This window comes from Dermacentor albipictus, chromosome 5, assembly GCF_038994185.2.
Source record: "Dermacentor albipictus isolate Rhodes 1998 colony chromosome 5, USDA_Dalb.pri_finalv2, whole genome shotgun sequence".
Lineage (NCBI taxonomy): Eukaryota > Metazoa > Arthropoda > Arachnida > Ixodida > Ixodidae > Dermacentor > Dermacentor albipictus.
The window spans coordinates 117383907-117396228 of record NC_091825.1 but is presented as its reverse complement, the minus strand read 5'-3'; the positions used below and the strand labels follow the sequence as shown (position 1 = coordinate 117396228).

The window sequence follows — 12322 nt, the reverse complement described above, 5'->3', positions numbered from 1 at the left end:
CAATATTTTGTACGCAGCCGCCACAAGGAACCGAACCCATGACCTTGCGGCAACGTGCAGTTAGGAGCCGGACGTGCTATAGTCAAGCACTTAGCCACAATGCATAATGCACGCTAATAAGTTATTCCTGGGTTTTGTGTGCCACGCAGACAAAGTGTGAAGGCACCCGTGTTAGTGATGCAAAACACATCGATAGTACTGTCGATAGTTCAGTCGTTCTTTAGCGCACTATTGATATCTGTAGTAGTATATAGAGCGCACGATTCATATCCATAGACCTATTGCTTGTGCACTATCGATAACGTGAAATCACGCGACGTACTTGCATGAACTGCGTCACTTATGGTCATTCATTGCAAAGTTTATCCTAATATCGCTATAGGCAAGCATTGGAGAAGTATCGAACGCGCCGCCAATAGCAAACCAGTGTATGCTGTCGATAATTTTTCTTATGCTATCCATAGTTTGATAACGAAATATCGTTATACTATCAATAGTGCTATTGGTAGTATTTTTTACAATATTGATAGATTCGAAAGCTATCGATACTATCGATAGTCACATTACCGAAAGTTTTGCATCGCTAGATTCTGTGAACGTATTTCGGAGGTTGCAGCAGGCAATTAATGCAGTAGCGGCTGAAAGCAATTAACGTTGTGTGCATCGCAAAGAAGCAACTGTTCTTGAGAAAATGGCGCTGATCCTCTGTGACAAACTGCTGTTGTCGCAGTAAACGGGATCAGAGCCGGAGAATTACCGGTGAAGCTTGCCGAATGCTTTCTGGCGTTTTCTCTCGAGCACTGTCACTAGACTTACATGAAGTGTCTGTAGTGATGTTTTTCTTTTCGTTTTTAAATTCTGCCCGATGAGTATGCCTCCTTTTTATGCAGTGACAGTCACCAATATACCGGTAATTCGCGCTTGCATTGTGCGTTCACGAGTGGTCGAATATTGTACTCTATGATTCTGCGCAGACAGCACGGCCATAGGTTGTGCTTGACTTTCTTTTTTCTTTTTGCTTTTTCTCTCAATTCGTTATTTTCTTGTTTCTTTTACTTCCTTCTTTTATTGATTGTTTCAGCTTCCTTCTTACTTCCTTCTTTTATTGTTTGCTTTCAACTGTTAATACTCTTATTTACGGTATTTATCCGAAAGCCGACTGCCACCCCTCCCCCCCTTTCGGTGGCCCATACTGCCGACCTCGCATCGTTTAATAAACAAGAAACAAGGCATCATCGAGCGAGCAAGGAAAGTTTTCACACATTTAAGGCGCCGACAACGAACAGGGGGCCCTGCCTATATGATAATCTGTCCTCCCGACGTCCTTGTCGCGTGGGAGGGAGGACAAGCAAGAAAAGCACGCCGCGAGGATTGGCGAGCCTTCAAAACTGGTCCGCGTCTGCCGTTGCCAGGGACAAATCTCTACGCTCGAAATTTGCATATAGAGTAGTAGAGCAACTGCTCCTGTCAGTTCTGTCACCACGCATGAAATGACCGCATATTTACGCATACAGGACCGAAGCGCGTGCCTATCCGTATAGGCTTCGGGAAGGGGGGGGGGCGTGCGCGAGATTCCCCCTTACCGATTTTTACACACCGCTCTCGTGCGTGCGGCATTTACAAACGCTTATTCTTACAGCAGTTGGAACGGGCTATATAGACCAACGTGCGTGACTCTTGTGCAGCTGAAGAAAACTATATGAAGCCTGCTCCGTGCTTGCCTCCAATACGACGTTCTGCGCACTGTTGCATACTCCAGGGTAGCGTATCGTACTGCTGCGGAGTAGCGACGCCTGCCTATCGAAGCTCGACCAACGTTACCATTGGGTGGCGTGGCGTTGTCGGCGGGCTGCAGGCATCCGGTAGACTATGGCGACCGGGCAAGGACGACACGATTTCTAGTGCGAAACTTGCACGGTTTATTCAAAGGTTGGTGAAAGAAGACGACGAGAGCATGAAATGTTCTAAAAAAGTACATTTCGGAGCCCCTTAAATAGGCTGTCTACAATCGTGGTAGGGATCTTGCTTCCGTCAACGTCACGCGACCGGCACAGAGTCTGATTCGCGGAAAGAGGGCCCCTCCTCCTCCGGTTATACCGAGCCTCTGGTTATACCGAGCCTGCTGCAAAAAGGAGGGGGTCCCGCATCCGGTTATATACCAAGCATCAGGTCCGGTTATTGCAGACGCTTGTCGTTCTCTTTTGGGCGTTGCTGGGTCGCGGAAGTTCCCCTGTAGAGCTTGACAGTTCGAGGAAAGGGTCCCTCTAAAGTCGCACGCACGCACACACACACACACACACACAAAAAACGAGGCCTGTAAACACTGTGGGGCTTCCGCTAGATCGCCAGCCACTCGAGATGACCATGGCGAATTAGGAAGTCACGCTTCATTTCGACGAGGCATGGTGGGTGAAAGTCCTTTCTGCTCGAGGTGCTAGACGCCAACCGTAACAGCATGTCATCTCTCCAGATACTGCACTAAACCGGAGGTATGTATATATTGCGCGGAAGGTTTACCCAAGACTAGAATTCAGGGACCGCGATCCACATCCGTCGCTAGCGCTCAGAGCTATTCGCACGCGAAGTTAGTGAGTATACGCTCCCGCATATGTGCTCCAGGCGCTGCTAAATCACAAGGCCACGGGTTCGAATCCCGACCACAGCAGCCACATTCTGGTCGGGGCGTTTAGCAGACGCCGCGGCTGGTCTGTGAATGGTAGAAACGCTGGAAAAGGGGTTCTTTCGCGTAAAAGACATGTTTAGCTACCATGTCTGTAGGTTGTGTGTAAGTCATAGTCGATTATTTTTCTACGTATTTTAGCTTGAGAAATTCAATTCGGTAAATACCTTGCGTCACATCGAGGGCCTAGGAAGGGTGGTTCAAAAATAATTTCGCCGAAACGACATCCGACGCCGGACGCCGGAATTTCTGTAACGCGGGCTCCTCAACGCTAAACGCTTAAAACGGTAGGATGGTAGCGGAGGTGTAGTCGTGGGGTGTACCTAACTGGCATCCTTCGCGGGAACAGGAAGGATCCTCCTGCCAGAGATGATGATAAAGAGTGTTTTCATGAGACAGACAGACAGACAGACAGACAGACAGACAGACAGACAGACAGACAGACAGACAGACAGACAGACAGACAGACAGACAGACAGACAGACAGACAGACAGACAGACAGACAGACAGACAGACAGACAGACAGACAGACAGACAGACAGACAGACAGACAGACAGACAGACAGACAGACAGACAGACAGACAGACAGACAGACAGACAGACAGACAGACAGACAGACAGACAGACAGACAGACAGACAGACAGACAGACAGACAGACAGACAGACAGACAGACAGACAGACAGACAGACAGACAGACAGACAGACAGACAGACAGACAGACAGACAGACAGACAGACAGACAGACAGACAGACAGACAGACAGACAGACAGACAGACAGACAGACAGACAGACAGACAGACAGACAGACAGACAGACAGACAGACAGACAGACAGACAGACAGACAGGCAGGCAGACAGACAGACAGACAGACAGACAGACAGACAGACAGACAGACAGACACAGACAGACAGACAGACAGACACGCAATGCAGTTGAACCTGCACATTCCGCTGTGTTGGCCGACCGCTATCACACGCCGAAGAATTGTGAGGAGAGCTCACAAATCCAAGAACAACTTAAAGGAGCAGACAAGTTTAAGAAAGCCGCTCCGCTGCGGAAATTACACGGGCAGTGACGGCAAGCCAAAGCCGCATGCTCGAATACATCAAACGGCCGCTCTGAAGCAGGAGCGAGCACACGCGCGTACCCAAGCGAAGAAGCAAATTGAGCAAGCCACGTCGGATGACGGCGATCATTTAGCAGAGTGAGGCGCCAGGGGTCAGCAGTGTCGGCATTCTTCAGAGGGACCACCAGCGGCCGCCTTTCATAGCCAAAATACAGGGGCCGGAAACAAAAGAAGAAGAAAAAAATGAAAGCACGGTAAAGTCAACGCGGTAAGTTGGGTGCATAGAAGTGAAAAATGGAGCCCCCCTGGAGAGAAGTGCGAACAAAAGAATTCTGCGCGAACAAGCGGAGGAGGAGGCCGGGAAATAAAGTTTGCCGAGGCGAACGTGCGGCCTATTGGAGGCTGCGCTGGCACAGCATTAATCAGGCCCGTGACAGCAATAAGGAGATTTCGAGGCAGGCCCGCGCCCGCCCCCCTCATAGCTCTATGCCTGGCAGTATACCGAGGGTCCCGTAGCGGCTATACGTTTAGCCGCTGGCCGAGCCTGCATACGGCGCTCCTTGGAGTCTACGAGTGCGATGGATCGCGCGCCGTACCGCACATGAAGCACGGTCGTTCAGTGATTTGAGTGACCAAAGACAAAACGGTCTCACTGCAGCAAAACCTCGTTATAACGAAGTTGGAGACGGAGCCAGAATGACTCCGTTATAACCATTACTTCCTTATATCAATTATTGCATGTAATGCACTGGGGGTTTATACGGGGATTTAAGTGGCAATTTAACCTAACTCGTTATATCCATTATTTCGTTATATACCGTTTCGTTATAACGAGGTGTATACCTTTTATTCATGTCGAGGCGCACATTGCTGTGAAACTAACTATTTCAGGATGACTAAAGACCGCTCGTGCCTGCCACGTACAGGTCACGCCCAAACTGTGCATTAATTTACGCGTGATATGCGCAGTTTGGCATCTTTAACGTCGAGTTCTTATCCTCTACCTCACAAGTCGTTTTCCCCACTGTGGAAGCTGTAGGACTCCTTAGCCAATAGGAAGGCCGAATGCTCCTCGAGATGTGTTCATCCGCGCCACACATTCTGCTCTCCACCGCAGCAATTCGCGGTATGCGTGCGCAAAGGTCCTAACATGTCACGTATTGATGCAACTTATCGTGCGCCGAAGCAAAAACAAAAGCGATGTAATCCCACTAATAATAAAACAGTTCACGCCCTGGATTATATTTCCCTGCGCGAGGATGTTGCCCGTGTACACCTCGTACCTTCGGCAGTGCTACAAACGACCTGTCGGGTGGAGTATAGTGCGAGGGCGGGCTTCTTTTACTGTATAGCGAGTCTCAAAGGGTTTGATTATTTTTTATCTACATTGTCCTCAAATTTATTTATCTTTTTTTTTATTCAGCTACCATTCTTTGGAATAGCAGGCTCTCCAGCAGCCAAACTTCCCATTCCATATCGTTGTTAGTCAACCACAACAAATGCGGTCGTGATGCATGGATGGTGCTATACCAGAGTTGAATAGAGCTATACTTAGCTAGTAGACCTCATGAAGATATTCGTGAGCCTTCTTCCTGCGACTCTCTTTCGCGAATAGCTGCAACAGAAATACCGCACGTCATCTTCATCATTATCATTACCATGGTTCTAAGTTCACTGCAGTAAGAAGGCCACATGCGGCGATCTATATATTAGAAGATCGACAAGCATGGACTTTTCAGCGAATCAGACTCTTTAACCAAGTAAGCCTATAGCTCCTGCCGATATAGTAGCATTGGTGAAGCAGAGATACGCGTTTTGGGGGAGCTTGGATTCTGCCAGAAACGGAGGGCGGCAGGAATGGTGAAACCTGTGAGTACGCTGACTCCTTACTCACCGTTCCAGTCTGACCGTACACAATCACAATTAGTTCAGACAAGATGCGTGAAGAAGCAGGCGCGCAGATTTTGCGTGTCGTCTATTGCCCCCGTCAGTCAAAACCAATACCACACGACGCATCAGTAACTTTCTTAATTTCACCGCTTCGTCAACCCTCTACCGCCATCTACTGCCTTTATATTCCCTTGCCAGCGATTCCGTTAGCGTGATGGTTTACCGGTTAGTTATTCTCGTAGCCACCTCTGCTCTATAAGCATTACGTGCCCTGCTCCGCTTCCCCTAATTATTAACTACAAAACTCCCCAATCGAGTTTTATATCGTTCTTCTTGAGCTACGTACGAAATTAAAGTACGAAGGCAGTATACACAGCCACCAACTACAGTCACAACTAGTTGCAACGAAACTCTATATAACTAAATATTGGATATGAATAAGTTAAATTGCTCTTGAAATTGCCAAGGAAAGCTGCAGCTCAGTACATTCATTAATGTATATATCGAAATAATTAATGCAACGAAGTAATTACGGCTCCCCATCATCTACTTCGTTATGACGAGGTTTTACTGTAACCCGCCCCCCCCTTTCACCACCATATTGAATTTCATCTCTAACTCATACATAACACAAAATATATTACGGAGCGCCATAATACTATCCCTACAAAGACAAGGAAATTAAAAGGAAAGAAAACGAAGAAGGTCACGTTTTACGGCCCCGACAGCAATCACCTTTCCCGGATGACTAAGATGAAACGGAGCTTCGCATGAAATAGAAAGCACCTCCATCGCTCGTGCGATCGTCCTGGGAATGATAATCAAATTAAGCCCGGAACGGAGGGCAACTAAATGGCAGAGTAATTACCCCCGCACTGGACCGCGGATGCGCTCGCGACGTCTCTTAATGATCGCGGCCGAAGAAAAAAAGAATACGTTACGGTAACGACCTTCCGCCGGGCGGAACACGATTTCAACTCTCGCGATGACCCGATCCTCTTGACGTCGCTATATGTGCAGCCATAGTGGCGGTTCTCCCTCTTGCCTTCGCTCTCTCTCTTTCACACACTCCCCCATCTCCCTCTCCATACATAGGGTAGCAAACTGGACACGGCTCAGTTAACCCTTCGTTGCCTTTTCTTATTTCCTTCCTTCCTTCCTTCCTTCCTTCCTTCCTTCCTTCCTTCCTTCCTTCCTTCCTTTAATCTCCCTCGAAAGCACCGTTGCACTTCAAGACGACTGCAGTCGCAACGCTTTTTCGCTATCGCAATCGCATCGAACGACTCTCTCTCTCTCTCTCTCTCTCTCTCTCTCTCTAGCAGCTCCACGGCTGTTCGACGGCAGGAACATTTTACAGGCGATAATTCAAACTCGCCCTTCAGCTTTCTCCTGTCAAACTGGAAAACGCACAAACATACAAGCGCAAAAAGCAAGTACGACGGCAAAAAGAAGAGGCTCCCGTCGAAATTTCTTTAAGTATCTCGCGAGCGCACATTTCAGACGTAAAAACAAATACTCGCAATACGTTGAAGAGAGAGAGAGAGAGAGTGAGAGATCGATGAAATAAAAACGAAAGAAAACGACAAGAAGAAGGTACTAGAGAACGATGCAGGAGTCATTAGGGTAATGCGCGTAATGGCCCGCTTCCATATCGCCCTCTTCGTGCACTCTCACCCTCCCTCTTTTTCTCGCACCCTCTCCCAAAAAGCCCTGAAGGCAGCAGTGTGGTAGCAGCGGGCACTTTGCAAGAAGCCAGAAAGTCTTCTTCAGTTTGCCGTTCCTGGCGTTTTCTTTCTCGGCGCGCGAGCACGCCATAGCGCCGCAAGAACTGCTGCGGTCGGCAGCAGCTACGCCCTTCCCTCCTGCTGTCGGCAAATGAGTACAGCGCTGCAACAGCCGCGAGTCTGAAAAAAGGCCGGAGCGAACTCCTTCCATAACGAAGGGGTGCGTGTGCTCGGCGCATTCCTGTAGGCACTTCTGCGGGAAGTCGCATGGCGCCGGAGTGCGTGGGTTATATGAAGCGGGCACCACTAAGGGAACGTTGCACATTTCGCGGACTCGGGCGTATTTAAAATGTCGTTGCCGATGCATGCGCGCAATGTCACTACGTGTACTGCGGGCATAAGCCAACGCCGCTGCGTCGTTTCGCTGCTGATGCACCAACGCTCTCTCGAACCTATAGAATTTGTAGGAGAGCGCCTGGTACGGCCATCTTTGCTATAGCAGCTGCCGCCGCTTTCGTCATGTATGGTTAACACTTTTGCAGCGTGTGCTGTGAATATCTATCTATCTATCTATCTATCTATCTATCTATCTATCTATCTATCTATCTATCTATCTATCTATCTATCTATCTATCCGTCTATCTATCTGTCTATCTATCTATCTATCTATCTCCCTATCTATCTATCTATATCCCTATCTATCTGTCTATCTCCATATCTATCTATCTATCTATCTATCTCCCTATCTATCTATCTATCTATCTATCTATCTATCTCCCTATCTATCTATCTATCTATCTCCCTATCTATCTATCTATCTATCTATCTATCTATCTATCTATCTATCTATCTATCTATCTATCTGTCTGTCTATCTATCTATCTGTCTATCTCCCTATCTATCTATCTATCTATCTATCTATCTATCTATCTATCTATCTATCTATCTATCTATCTCCCTATCTATCTATCTATCTATCTATCTATCTATCTATCTATCTATCTATCTATCTATCTATCTATTTAAAACAGCGGATCGTGCCGAAGACCGCTATATCATTTTTCGCCATTTCAGGTGGACAGAAGGCTGAATGTGCGCGTCGACGGCTCCCCACAGCTAGTGTGTACGTATACAGGATGCGCCTACACATAGACGTTATTTTGGGAACGAAGTGTTGCATATGTGACACCCTCCGATGTTTCTCGTGAGGAGTACATATGGAAAATGAACAACCCTAAGCTTCTCGCCCCAAGCATGAAGACGCTGGATTTCAGGAAGCATGAATCGCGAAAGCTCCCGCGCAAGTTCGTAGACGAGACTACGTTTAAACACGCATGTTGAAGCTCGCGGACAACGCTGAGACCCAACTCTCCACATTCCCCCAATATGCTTTCCTTGGATTCGTCGTCTGCCGACTTCGTGAGGCTGTAATTAACGATAAAATGGGCATCACGAAACGCACTCCCTCATTTTTGCGAATAGTTGCAAATTTAAGACACCCTGTATATACGTCGCTGTATCGCGCACTGGAGATTGGGAGGAAAAGGTCTAAAGGTTGTGTCTTGAGATCGGCAGTGCAGCGAGGTCAGCGCTATAGCCATCAGTGCGCTTCCGCAGCTTCAGAAGCGCTGCACGCAACTTTTAGAGGCACCGTGTAGCGAGGTGCGTGCGCGGTGGGCGCTTCGGGAGTTCCGCGCGGGTCCGCCGCACGGTTCGAGGCGCGCGGGTGGAAGGGGGGGGGGGGGGAGGGGGCGGCACAGGCGAGTATATTAGCTAAATTACGCGACGACCTCGAGACTGCGCAGGACACGGGACGTCATTTCTTCCAAGCTCTCCGGCAACGCTCTTTCCCTTTCGTTCTTTTCTTTTTTCACTTCTCGCTCTCGTGCGGCCGCATCTAACGCTCACTCTTCTTTTTTTTTTTTGCGGGAATATTTTTCATAGCTTTATCACAAACAGGGAGTTTTCTTCATTTCAGATCCAGAGTGAGTGTCGTGAAAGTCACCGTAACGCACTTGAAATGGCGCCGCCTCGGGTGAGTATTCTTGTGTTCTTTCTCATTTTCTCTCTCTCCATCTTTCTCTCTCTCTCTCTCTGTTCCGCCTTCGTTCTGACACGACGCTTATGCGGAGGAGCTCCATACACTCGGACGAAGAAAAAAGTAAGCGAGGTCGAGGCTGGTGCATGAATTCGCGAAAGTGGACAAGAGAAAAAAATGAAATACCTCGCAAAAGGTACATGAAACACGGTAAATGTTTGCACATCCAACGCGTCGGGCCTCTGGGCCAATGCATTATAGCCGTCTGGAAATGAGAATACGGGTTTATTATTATTATTATTATTATTATTATTATTATTATTATTATTATTATTATTATTATTATTATTATTATTATTATTATTATTATTATTATTATTATTATTAATATTATTATTATTACTACTACTACTACTACTTTCAAGGCGATGTCAGGTGCGTACCTCAAGATCCCGTTTGCTTCTGAACAAGCCTCCCAACCCTTTCCTATACAAACCGACACCGCATTATTAGAGACAGCAGAGTAACAACACAGTTTTAGTGTGTCGCTTGCGCACATACGGGCGACTTTTGTCCTGAGGAATAACCCCAACACTGCTGCGTACAACGGGCACCATGTTATCAGTACGCGACAAACCTGCGTGCTATATGGATAATATACGCAACAGCCGGCAGCGACATTTCCATCCTCACAAATAATCCGCACGGCGAATATGGCACATTCCACGGTATAGCGAACTCTTCGCAAACGCCGCCTCATGTGTACACGGAGGAACTCTAAAAAGAAGCACAGTTTTTGTTTTATCCTCCCCCTCCCCTCCCCCCCTCCCCCCCCCCCCGTTTGGGTTGCCACGCTGCGTAACCTCAGTATATGAAACTAAATAGAAGCATGCAGGCCCGCTTCATAGAGATATACTGTCATAGCGACTTACAAAATATGTTGCCCATAATCCATCTTCCATATAGTCTTCAGCTTCATCATTGCTCAATTGCACACTTTTATGTATTGCAGATTATATACTCCATCTCGCAAGTACGAGGCGCACACAAGTTATATTCTTGCGCAGCGGAATGTAGTTCCCGGCGTAACTGTCTGGTAGTAGCGGCGTCATTAGAGATTTGTTGTTGTTGTTGTCGTTGCTGTTGTTGTTGTTGTTGTTTTGGTACACCATACGTTACAGCGATACGTGACATGTTAAGACCTTTGCGCGATGCATGTCGTACATACAGGCAATTTCAGCAGCCGCCGAGCAGACGACGCGGCGCGGGTGAACACATCTCGAGGCGCATTCGGCCTGGCTATTATAAGAAGTCTTGCAGCTTCGACAGTGCCGCAGACGACTTGTCAGATGGAGCATTGTTACGTTATGTTTACAGGCCGTGGGCGGATTGAATTTCGTGTAGACGATTTCAGCCAAAGTTTCGCCAAACATGTAAGCAAAAGATTAAAAGAAAGACGTGGTGGTCTCCCAAGTATACGTACGTCGTTGCACGTTGAAAGACAACAAATCAAAACTTACGCCTGGGACGCGCTACATGCTTAAACTTTCGGAGCACTGAGAAATGTGTGATTTGTAGAGCCATGCGGCGTTCACTCTTTGCCAAAAGTGTCCCAAAGTGACGTCGACAGACACGCTGGTACGTGTGCCAGCTTACATCTTCCCTTATCATCGCAGTACGCCAACGACAATACACCCGTCAGGCTAAAACCCTCTGTCGGTAGCCCAGAGTGACTAAGGCTGCGACGACCTTATATTAACCACAAAGTTGTCGACAGACATCTCGGACAAAATATTCCTGTGTTCAACGCGGTGTGGAGGGATCCAAGGTCCTAGAAGTTCGTACGAAACGAAACGAAACTACAATACGAGAAAGAGTTACAGAAGACGCCTTTTTGCAACGTTTTGCAACTGCGCTATACCCACGAGTGGTACTGCGTAGTTTCGAAGCAAGACTGTACGCTAGTTCTCCCGCTTCTGTAGCGATGCCAGGAGTTAAAAAATAAATAAAAAAAAATAAAGAGGTAGCTTACAACAGCACCACACTCACCTCCAGAAATGCGGCGTGTATCCGCTGCATTGGCCGACGCACTTCTGGCAAGGTCCGTCCATGGTAGTACGGCGGTCAGCCTGCAATCATGTGAGACGAAAAGCATCCAATGTAAGAACGTTCCCGGCAACGAGGGTACTCTTCAAGGAGTGTCACTGACCTTCACACTCCGACAAGTTGTCACGGTAAACGGCAATGGCTTTGTTCTCACTTAAAACAAGTTTCGGTCGCCAAGGTAAGTTCAAGCACAAGTTCGATCCCTCGGTAAGTCGCAGCACATTCTACGAAAGAAAACAGAAAATGGATCGAATGAAGAACGACAGCCGTGCCTGCGCGCTATGTTACATGACACAGAAGCAGCAAAATATACACGTGACGGTGTATTTTATATGTACTTATATATGTGCTTATATATGTTTATTCTAATTTGTAAAAGCAGATCGGCCTCTTCACCGCTGATTTACTTCCACTCAAATGTCCCAATAGCACGGCATTTCTTTTTTCACATTCTTCAAGGAAACACTTGGTGGCGTTGTCTGCCTGGTTTGACAGGACATTTAATCGCCAGACAGAATCTGAAGGCATATCTGGAACAGCTAGCTTTCTTTTCCGATCGTGCGTTCGCGGACATGGACATGCGACAAACTGTTTCCTTACGCTCACAGACGCTTAAAATCAAACACATGGCGTGCGACTGCACGTGCGACCCGACTAACGAATATAGCACCAACAACAGGAAGCAGCAAATTTCCAAACGACTGACACAGTAGCCTTCTCTCAGGTGCATTGCACATCGCATCGGGCTCTGCGTAACGATGAGTGTATACTCGATCGCTTCGTACTAGTTGTACACACTACATATCTATGTA

The 12322-nt window shown here is 47.5% G+C and overlaps 1 protein-coding gene across 2 annotated transcripts in view; it reads right to left on the bottom strand.

The window, feature by feature from the left end:
* LOC135916130 (prickle planar cell polarity protein 3-like) overlaps positions 1-12322 on the bottom strand; it is a 432933-nt gene that overhangs the window by 249456 nt on the left and 171155 nt on the right. Inside the window, exons 2-3 of one of the 2 annotated variants that reach the window (XM_065449392.1) lie at positions 11614-11734; positions 11454-11533 (exon numbers count right to left, since the gene is read on the bottom strand). In XM_065449392.1, the coding sequence (XP_065305464.1) occupies positions 11454-11515 (62 nt within the window). In that variant the 5' untranslated portion in view covers positions 11516-11533; positions 11614-11734. The remainder of the gene's footprint in view (positions 1-11453; positions 11534-11613; positions 11735-12322) is intronic. The other variant, XM_065449391.1, reaches the window with a different exon arrangement.